At 40.6% G+C, this 11,226-nt stretch overlaps 1 protein-coding gene across 12 annotated transcripts in view; it reads right to left on the bottom strand.

Annotated features, from left to right (window-relative positions):
- Window positions 1-586: 586 nt before the first annotated feature.
- The window catches only part of LOC140742071 (uncharacterized), a 42,138-nt gene continuing 31,498 nt past the window's right edge, over window positions 587-11,226 (bottom strand). For 8 of the 12 annotated variants that reach the window (XM_073072871.1, XM_073072875.1, XM_073072873.1 and 5 more), the window contains 2 exons: window positions 7,478-7,682; window positions 587-5,350 (listed from right to left, as the gene is read on the bottom strand). In XM_073072871.1, coding sequence (XP_072928972.1) covers window positions 4,710-5,350; window positions 7,478-7,682 — 846 coding nt within the window. In that variant the 3' untranslated portion in view covers window positions 587-4,709. The remainder of the gene's footprint in view (window positions 5,351-7,477; window positions 7,683-11,226) is intronic. The other 4 variants (XR_012102202.1, XM_073072878.1, XM_073072870.1 and 1 more) reach the window with 4 other exon arrangements.

The following is an 11,226-nucleotide window of genomic DNA, read 5'->3' as shown; positions in this document are numbered from 1 at the left end:
AAGACCTATGAAGTACTAACTTGCATGAAAGTAAATTTCTCTAACTTCCAGTAATTTCTTCCCACTCCTTCTTCTCTCTTTTCCGTCCCCCATTCTGGGTCTCCTCTCTCTCCTTCTTTTCTCCTCACCTGCCGATCGCCTTACTCTGGTGCCCATCTCCTTCCCTTTCTCCCATGCTTCATTCCCCTGTCCTACCAGATTCTTGCTTCAGCCCTTTACCTTTCCCACCTATCACCTTCGTTACTTCATCTCTCGTTCCCCAACCCACCCAACCACCTCCCCCTCACTTAACCTCACTTATCACCTTCCAGCTTGTCCTCCTTCCCTCCAACCAATTCAAGCTTCTTCCCCTATCTTTTCCAGATCTGATGAAAGTTCTCAGCCTGAAGCACTGATTATATACATAGGTGCTCTGTGACCTGCTAAGTTCCTCCAGCATTTTGTGTGTGTTACTCTATTGAATAGAGTTAGCAACTCTGAATGAAAAGGTTAGTTTAGTTTATCTTAATTAATTTTAAAACTCCAGGGTGTTTTAATCACTTTTTACTTTTAGGCTTTTTAAAATAATGAAATAATACAAGTCTACTTGAACAGAATAAGTTTATTTAAGCAGATCTTAAAAGATCTCTCTCCAGAGGCATGGAAAAATAATTCAAAGTCTTTGATCCTCCAAGAGGACCACAACCTTGCCGTGGTTTGGAGCCTTGTATGCCTCAGTGACCCGGAGAGCTACACTGTCTGGGGTCAGGGCTTTATGCTTCTTCTCTTGGTAAGGTCATCCATGCCAAACATGTCGAAGAGTAGAGAACAGACCAGGAGTGGTCACTGGTCCTCCAGGTTTGGGAGTTCAACTCAGGGTTAACAACCTCGACTTTTATGGAAACAGCAATGAAGAATCCTTCTACATCTGAGCGTGACAGTATTCCTGAGTCTCCACCCAGCACTTGCATGACTGACAGTAGTGAAAACCCAGAGGAAGCTATTGACACAATGAAGGAATCCCTGAACAGGGCCAGAGATGGAGGATCTTCATTGCTGCCCTGAACGTCAGCAGCATAACCGGCAGTTAGTAAAGTCTTTGATAATGGAAGTCAGTGAAAAGACCGTTAGGATATTCTGTGGGTCCAGCCTCAGAACTTGCCATCCACGTCTTAGTTGCTAATTGTGACCTGCTTTGCTTTTCACGAGGATCAGTTTGACTTGTCTTTGTATCAGGTGGCTGGGCACTCTGGATAGGCATTTCCGATAGTGAAATGGGTTCAAGAGGATCTGCCCAATATTTCAGCAAAACGTTCATGAGCATATTCCTGATAAAACTGAGCAAGTCAGGAATTTTAGTCTCTCACTTTTTATAAAGTACGAAGTCAATTTATTACCAAAGTACATATATATCACCATATACAACTCAAATCCATTTCTTGCAGGCATTCACAGAAAATTCAAGAAACACAATAGAATCATTGAAAGACTGCACCAGCCAGTGTGCAGAACACAACAAACTGTGCAAATACAGAAAGAAAGGAATAATAATAAATAAGCAGTAAATGTCAAGAACTTGAGATGAAGGTTCCTTGGAAGTGAGTCCATAAGTAAGAAAACTTACTTATAAAACATTACTTTCTAATTTTCTCTTGCTTATTTAGAAGGGGAACCCAGGACCAAAGGGCACATCCGCAGAATTGAAGGAGAGATGAAGAGGAATTTCTTTAGCCAGATTCTGTGGAATTCATTGCCACAGATGACTGTGGAGACCATGCCATTGGGTATATTTAAAGCAAAGGTTTTTGATTATTTAGTGAAATCAAAGGTTATGGGAAGAAGAATGGGGTTGCGAGGGATAATAAATCAGCCATGATGGAATGGCGAATCAAACTCAATGGGCTGAATGGCCTAATTCTAAAAGGTGAACCATGCAATAAAAAGAAGGAAGTGAGCACGGGAAATGGAGGGAGGAATGTGAAGGTGATGGGGAGATTGGGAGGGTAAGAAGGGGAAAGAGATGGGGTTATGAGCCAGAGGGATAAGGGAAACCAAGGGGGCAGACCGGGCGGGGGCAGTGGTTACTTGACAATTGAGAAATTGATATTCACATTGTCTGGTTGGGGACTACCAATGCTGAATTTGAGATGTAGTCCCTCTGATCTGTATCTGGCCTCAATTTTGCAGTAGAGGCTGTGGACAGACATGTTTGTGTGGGAAATGAGATGTAGAATTTAAAAAGGCCAGTCAGCAGGAGATCCTGCCTTATGTGTTTGGAGAAAAGCTGCTCAACAAAGCAATTCTACAATGTGCTCTGGGTCTCACTGACACAGAAGGGGACCCACAGGGAGCTTCAGATGCAATCTGTGACACTGATGCTTTAACATTCACAACAGCCACATCTGGAAGGACTGTTCGGAGCCCTGAATAATGGTGAGGGACGAGGTATGGGACAGGTGTTACACTTACCACGGGGGATTCGGTGGGGAGTGATGAACAGACAAGGGAACCATAGAGAGACCCATAGGTGAAGACAGCAGAGAGCAGAGGGGAGGGAAAGATGTGCCTGATGGTGGGATCCTCCTGGAGGTGTCAGAGCTGTGGAGAATTATATGTTGGATGTGTAGGCTCGTGGGATTGTAGGTGAGGCCAAGGGGAACTCTCTATCCCTATTATGTCTGTAGGGGAATGGGTGAGGGTAGATGTGTGGCAAGTAGAAAAGAGGCAGGCTGCATCAGCAGAAGTAGTTGGAGGGGGAGGTAACTATTTTTTGAGGAAAAAAAAGGACACAGCGTATGTCATTGATGGAAAGCCATGAGGACAGTTGTGGCGAAAATGGAGAAAATGAGAGAAGGGAATTGCATCCTTGTAAGTGACATGGTGGGCGCAATCATGGTAACTGCGGAGTCAGCTGGTTTGTGGAAGAAGTCAGTGTCTCTTGAGAGGGAGCAGTAGAGATCAAAACAGGGGAGAGATTTGTTAGAGATGGACCAAGGGGACCTGGGGGCAGGGTGGAAGTTGATGAAATTGATGAGCTCTGCATGGGTGCAGGAAAGAGCACCATTGCAGTCTTTAATGTAGCAGACAAAGAGTTGTGGAATATCGCTGGTGTAGCTTTGGAACATGGATTACTCCATATAGCCAATGAAAAGGCATAACTGACTGACATGGAAACTCAGTGGCTGTGGTGAACTACATATACCTGTCTGGACACGCCCCCTGCTGACTGCTCCTGTGGCTCCTCCCACAGACCCCGGAATAAAGGCGATTGAGGCCTGAGCCCGGCCCTCATTCTCCAGGATGTAGTATGGTGGTCAACTACTGCTTGTTCTTTCTTCCAGTCAATAAAAGCCGATATCTCGCCTCACGTCTCAGAGAGAGTTATTGATGGTACATCAGTGGCAACATATTTGGTCTGGAGAAAGCAGGAGGATCCAAAAGAGAAGCTGTTGATATCTACCTTATTGTCATCAACAAAGTATTTAAAAATACTTCACAGTAACGTAATCAATAAATTAAATTGTAACTTCTGTCAAACTTTGCTAATAGCTCACAGCAAAGTACAGCAATGGTGTGTCAATGAGTAGAGGATACATGAAACATTCAGTAGAGGCTGAACCTTCACTTGCCAGGGATAAACAAACATCTTTATGAATTTGACATGTTTGATAAAGATTTTCAAAAGAAACAACTACAAACTGGAAATAGGAGTGAATAACAAAATATCAAAAAATACAGCAAGCTAGCCAATATTGCAGAGTGAATGTTTCCATGGGCTGTTGTACAAATTTTCATCAGAATCTCATATCCTTTCTAATCTTGAAATTTTGACTTGAATAGATGAAGAGCACCGTTGGAATGAAGAGAAGATTAAACCTGGATGCTGCTTCTGGTTGTGCTCGTACAAGTGATACAAGAAATTTCAGCCTGAAGTTGGTATTTTCAACAGCTAATCTGTGGCCATGTTACACCCAGTCTCATTTACTTTCCATTACAGCAAAAATAATAAATATACAAGTACTTACCATACTCCTTCAAGCCCTGGTAAAAACATATCACATAGAACAAGAATTTGAAATAAATGTTCATTCATTCAAAGCACCACTAACCTATATGCAGATCTATATACACAAAGTAATATTTATACAATGTATGATATGAGAAAATGAGTGACAAAAAACAATGATCTATAAAATAATAAGTAGATGCAAGATTCTAAAGACATCATGATGAATAGAAATGCAACAAATATTTGATCATTTGACATATGAGCTCCATGTAATTTCAATTTGCCAGAGGGAAGGAACACTATGCCACTGTTTGTAGCAGCTCTTACAACCTAAACAATATATCAGAATGTGGGTTTACTCCCATAATTGTACAAGTAATATTTCCCTAGCAAGAGGTGAATGAGTATATCTTTGTATTTTAAGGTTGGGGTTCAAAATTCCCATTTCCATTCAGTTCAATGTTATGTTCTTGCTAAATGTGTTTTGTTGAATAAACTGTCATGGAGTATTTTAGGAAAACTCTGAATTATTAATGTGTAATTGCAGAACGAAGGAAACATATGCATTGTAAGGTGCTACCTCATTAATAAACCTCTGTGTGTGCACAGAGAAGCTGCGCACTTGACACATTTTATTGGCTTTATGAGGGGTAGGGGAACTTCATTGACAACCTACTCTGAGTGACAGTGATGACTCAATTTTCACAAGGGGTTTTCAACATTATAGGTTTAAAAGGCCCAGCTTTTTCAAAGCAGCTTTGTGATCTGTTTCCATTGGTGACTGTGGGGAGGCTGACTTTTGAGGATTCTCTGTTGCAAGAGGTCGAGCAGAGGTGCTGTCGGTGCTGCCGGGCGTACCGGTGGCAAGCTTCCACAGTCCTAGTCTCTGCAGGGCAACCTGTCTTGCGGCTCTCTGCTCAGGCATTCCAAGTAACCGGACTGAGTGGGATTGTGTTGCCAAACCCTCTGTCTGACTGCCTGGCTGCTGCTGGGCAGACCCACTGAGGCGGGCTAAAACCTGAGCACGCAGCTCCTGCACACTGACGCCTGACCTCAGGATTGTGTCGAACTTCCTTGCATGGGCTGGGAGCAAGGTGAGAGATCTGGACGGGCATTGTTCATCAATTCTGGACACTCTGGACTGCTTTGTGCTTTTAGATTCTAAACCCATTGTGGCTTCAGATCCTTGATATTTCAGCAGTTTCTTCTGTTTCTCATCTCTTTCTGCCGTTGCCTTTTGGTTTGGTGTTGGACCAAGACCTGGAACTGCCGCCATGCTTCTGATATTGGCCTTCTCTGTAGCTGGGCTAGTGGCAACTGCACTCGCTTTCCCAATAGCATAATCACAGGTGCCTGGTTCATCTAAAATATTGTAAGATACAAACATTAGAATCGTCACAAATGACTCATGTTGTTTCCGTGATGTACAATCATTTACATATAAGACAAAGGAGTAGAATTAGGCCATTCAGCCCATCTAGTCTGCTCTGCCGCTCTGTCATGGCTGATATATTATCCCTCTCAACCCCATTCTCTTGCCTTTTCCATGTAACTTTTGATGCCCTTACTCATCAAGAACCTATCTACACCTGTCTTAAATATACCCAAATGACTTGATCTCTACAGTTGTCTATGACATGCATTCCATAGATTCACCACCTTCTGGCGAAAGATTTTCTTCCTCATGTCTATTCTAGAGGAATGTACTTGTATTCTGAGGCAGTGCCCTCTGGTCCTATTTTCTCCCATTATTGGAAATATCTTCTCCAAGTCCAATCTATTTAGGCCTTTCAGTATTTGGCAGGTTTCAATGAGGTCCTCACTCATTCTTCTAAACTCCAGCAGAGCCATCTTCATATATTAACTTTAAACATGGCCAGTAAAAGATTTTGGAAGTCATAGTACCATGCTCGTGAAGCAGCAGAATGCTACCTGTGAATCTGTTGGAGTCATCTATTGTTTCCAGTGCTCTTGAATAAGCCTCTTCTACATCGGTGAGACCTGACATTGATCGGAGGAGCGCTTCGTTGAGCTCCTGCACTCCACTGGCAAAAAGCTGGATTTCCCAGTGGCCAACCATATTAATTCCCATCCCCTTTCCCTTTCTGACATGTTAGTTTATAGCCTCCTCTTTTCCTATGACACGGGGCATCACCTCATATTCCATCTAGGTATCTGCCAGCCTGAAGGCATGAACATTGATTTCTCCAACTTTCGGTAATTATTTCTCACTCGCCTTTCCCTCTTCTTCAATTCCTCACTCTGGCCTCTTATTTTCTTCTCCAGCTCTCCCGGAGTCTTACTTCATCCCTCTTTCCCCACCCACTTGGCTTCTAGCTTGTCCTCTTTCACCTCCTCCACTTCTTATTCTGACATCTTCCCCCTTCCTTTCCAGTCCCAATGAAGGGTCTTGGCTGGAAACTTCAACTGTTTCTTCATTTCCATAGATGCTGCCTGACCTGCTGAGTTCCTTCAACATTTTTTGTCTGTTGCTTTGTATGTCTGTAGAGTTTCTTGTGTTCAGAATGCCATGTAGGTGTACTTAGCTTATCACCAAGATCATGGCATACTGTAATGAGCTCTTTAAGCCTCTGTCAGAGAGCATTAGGCTCCAAGGTTTTTCGAGCACCTGAACTGGTTAATTGTTGTTTAATAAAATTCATAATCATTTAGATTTCCATGTGCTTTTCTTGAGCGACTCGCTCCTTGTAATGTGCTCTCCTGGTGCTTTCTGTTTAAACTTATTAAGTTTATTTTAATAGGCTCGGGGATTTTGTGTTACTTGTATTATTTAAGCAGATTCTGATTAGCGCTAACTGTGGGGGTCCTAGTTTCGAGAATGCTGTGTCTCGCGGTGTCGCTTGACCGAGCCACTGATGTTCTTTTGGAATTATTATAAATAAACTTTAGTCAGTGTCTGTACATCGCAGTCTGTCTTTCTTCCACTCTTGTGCTCCAATTTTGACAGCGCACATCATGGTACTTACCTTATCTATTTTCCCTTTCAAATATTCATAATTCCCAGAGGGTTCAAAAATCTATTGACTTTGCCCTTGACTAAATCTAACAAATGAACATGTACAATCCTCTGAGGTAAACAAATTCCAAAGAAATACACCAGTCACCTAGAGAAATTTCTGTTGTCTTCGGTTTTTATGGCCAATCTCTCATTCTGAAATTGTCCCTCAATTCCTCTTGTTCAGTTGAGAAATAGCATCCAGTAACTATGCTATCAATTCCTCTCTGGATTCTAATGATTGTAGAGCACCAAAAGCAAGCCGTTTGATGAGAAAAAATGAGACAATTGCAAAGTGATCTTTCTTGCAATAACACAGAATTTAAATAACAATTGATCTCACTGGCACAGTTATACCAGAATGTTTATTCATTTGGAGACTGAAAGCCCCAAAATGGTTGCAGCTCAAGTAGAGACCTTCTTATTAAAAAAAATTACCATAAACACACTAATATTATGAAACAAGAATTTACCAGGACCTGCTGCCTTGTCTGTTGGTCGAGTACTGCAAACCATTCCTAGAAATTCATAGAACCCATCACCAATAGTGCCCTCTCCCACTGTAGCTCCCTCTTTGTCATCTTCTTCCAAATCCACCTCTAAAGCATCAATAGTTTCGATCAAAAATCCAAGACATTCTTTTTCTTCCTGGGTCAGGTGGCATAAAAATTCATCCTCCTACAAATGAAATAGAAAATTTTACACAACCTAATAAGTTTCTAATCAATTAGCAGTCCATTTCAAAAGCAGAGACTCCTGGACAACAGTGTCTAGGCATATATTGGATTAACAATATAGGATTTCATACCTGGTATGTGATAGGCACCATTGATGAACTGAATGGATTAATTCTGCTTCTATGTTTAATGGTCTAATCACTGACTACCAGCTATTTTAAGAAGGTGCTGGCAGAACTTCTTAGAAGGATACATAGAACATTGAACCGTACAGCACAATACAGACCCTTTGGCCCATAGTGTTGCACTGACCTATTCAACTTTTCCATGATCAATCCAACCCTTCCCTCCCACACAGCACTCCATTTTTGATTCATCCATGTGCCTGTCTACTTCCCACCAATCACCTTAAAATGATACATTCTCATTTTAGCCAGTTCCACCTTGGAAACCAGGAGCTGGTTGTCCACTCTATCAATGCCTCTTATCATCTTATATGCCTCTATCAAGTCACCCCTCATCCTCCTTTGTCTCCAGAAAGAAAAGCCCTCGCTTCCTCAACCTTTCTTGATAAGACATGTTCTCTAATCCTTGCAGCATCCTGGTAAATCTCCTCCGTACATTCTCTAAAGTTTCCACATTCTTCCTGTCATAAGGTGATAAGAATGGGACACAATACGTCAAGTGTAGTCAAACCAGAGTTTTATAGAAGTGCAACATTACCTCACAGCTCTTGATTCAACTTACTCTAGAAGCAACTTTCACCCAATTGCCCCATCATAGAGAAAAACTGAATTTACTGCAGCTAAACCTACAGCTTTAAACTTGACTAGTACTCATAGCCTGATAGGCCACATTATCATATGAGGTAAATGGTTTGGATTCAGAAAGTTAGGTAGGGTCAGGTCCAGTCCAGATGTGAGGGAGTGTTGGACTATTACTAAAGCCTATTTTTGAATTGTTAGACTATTACCCTGTTTTCTCTCTTGATCAGCCATGGAGAAGAGTGATAAAATTATGCCTGTTGTCCTGTCTAATACATCTCCCTCAACAATCGTGACAAAAGCAAATTAAACAGTCTTTATCATAAAGATGTAGTGAGAGCTTGCTAGCCACAAGTTGTCTGTGTTTTTTTACACTAGAACAGGGATAGCGCTTCCTAAAATAAGCTCTTTATTGGCTATAAAATGCTTAGTGTGCATCAAAGGCACAATGTAAATGCTTTTTTAACATCCTTTCTCAACCAAACCATTGCAAAGCTGCCTTATTAACTCCCACTTCCACTCTCCTGCTCTCCATTGATGCCTGCAAATGTTTAATTTCTTTCTATCTAAACCAACTTAAAACCATTTGATTTTTACCCCTTATAATCGACATACAGATTTTTCTTTTGGATTTCAAGTGCTTCAAAAGAAAAGAATAATATTTTACATGAGTCTGTGTTATGGTCATATAATAGGTTCCAATAGTTCATAATTATTATATTTCAACTTTCATCAAGTGATATACTGATAAGCATTTAAACCATTAATCTTTTTGATCCCCAGAGATGCTATTCCTTATCCTATTTAAGACCTTTGCAAATAAGCTCAAAAATTAAAGTATTTATTTCCCCAGCGGGAGTTCCTTGAAGCATAAGGTGTGATGTGAGATGTGTTCTGTATAAGAAAGACATACATTCTAAATGTTGGGTTCTTCCACTGACCGAGCAAAACGTTGCCAAAGGAACTGTTCTCATGAAGGATTCTGGCCTTTCCTCTCATTAGATGCTGCCTGACCTGCTGAATTCCTCCAGCAGTGTTACTCTGGATTTCCAGCATATGCAGGATCTCTTGTGTCCATGACTGGTTCACAACCAAGGTCCATTAAACTATATTGCAGGATGCACTGAAGTGCAATGTAGCCTATCGCAAAACATCTACACTCAGAGGCCGCTTTATTAGGTACAGGAGGGCTGTTTATGAGTGCTGGCTATGTCTATGCTAAATGTTGTAAAAATTTGATTGTAGTGGTTATTATTTGGAACTGCATACCCTGGAATTTTATTTCTCACTTCTCACTATGAAAAATGCAAATGTATATTCTTCTGAAATAAAACACATTTTAATTTTTATAAAAAACTCAGCACTGACCGTGGCTAAGTTGCTAGGATCACGTCCCATGAATTTTCAGACTCATTGATCCTTGTTTCACTAGACTCTATTTTAGCTCTTCTTAGCCAGTATAATAATCTTAATATCAAAATAGTTTAATGAATTTGTGCCCCTTTTCTGACATATGCTGTGAATACTTACTTAAAAGTGTATAGATATTATGCATCATTGAAAGAAACTACTGAATTGACTTACTAAGCTTGACATTGTGAAAAACTCCTACTGTTTTTGCATGGTTGCACGGAACAGCATATATTATCTTCAGAGATCAAAATAAAGTTGCTTTGACAGGTTGGGAACAAATGCTACAGATATATTCTTGCCTTCTTAGTTTGGCTTCATTTGTAAGTGGTTTGACAACTGCAGTTCAGTTTAGCATCCTGAAGTCCAGTAGACATATCTGAAAAATCATTTGGCTATTATTTCTGTGTTAGACAAGTTATTGAAAAGATAGAATTTCTTAGAATGACTAAAGAAGAAAATCCTTTCTGTAAATATTTCAAGACTAATCAATTGGGAAAGGGTAAGCTTGTTGTGGTTGGATACCTCGGCTTTGGGCAAGAGTCTCAGTATCACAACGCAGAAAGTTAACTTGCCTATTAATCTCTATCTATCTCTAATGCAAAAATATCCTGCAATGTTTCTCATTGGCATGAGGAAAATAAAAGGCTGGATTTTAACAAGGGGCAGGAATACTTTGACTTTGCAGATTGATGTTTTATATTCTGTTTTTTTCCACCATTTTTTTGTCATTTGTGCAATTTGTTCTTTTTTTACACATTGGGGGTTTGATATTTTTCTTTGAAAGGGTTCCAGGTTTTCTTTGGTTCATGGCTGTCTGTGGGAAGAGGAATTTCAGGGTTGTATACAGCATACATACTTTGATAATAAATGTACTTTGAAATTTATTATCAAAGTAAATATACATCATCATATACAACCCTGAGATTCATTTTCTTGCAGGCATTCACAGTAAATACAAAAGAAACAAAAAATACAAAGCAGAGTATTAATAATAAACAAATATCCAATAAGCATTGAGAACATTAAATAAAGAGTCCTTGAAAGTGAGTCCATAGGTTATGGGAACAGCTGGGTGAGGACGAGTGAAGTTGTTCCCTCTGGTTCAAGGGCTTGATGGTTGAGGGGTAATAAACCAGGAGATGTAAGTCCTGAGGCTTCCTGAAGGCAGCAGTAAGAAGGAAGTATGGCCTGGGTGGTGGGGTGTCCTTGATTAGACAGAGGATGTTCAGTTCATCATCAGGCACCAATATTTAATATTTTAGGCAAAAGATACAGAGAGATGTGTTGAAACAGAATAATTTAGGGCCCTCAGTATTGAGTTAGATAGGCTCAAGATCAAATATTTTGCAGACTTATGGGGAAATTAGC

The sequence above is a fragment of the Hemitrygon akajei genome, chromosome 19 (assembly GCF_048418815.1).
Source record: "Hemitrygon akajei chromosome 19, sHemAka1.3, whole genome shotgun sequence".
In the NCBI taxonomy this organism is placed as follows: Eukaryota; Metazoa; Chordata; class Chondrichthyes; order Myliobatiformes; family Dasyatidae; genus Hemitrygon; species Hemitrygon akajei.
Note: the sequence above shows the minus strand (reverse complement) of the source record. Positions and strands in the feature narration are given on the sequence as shown.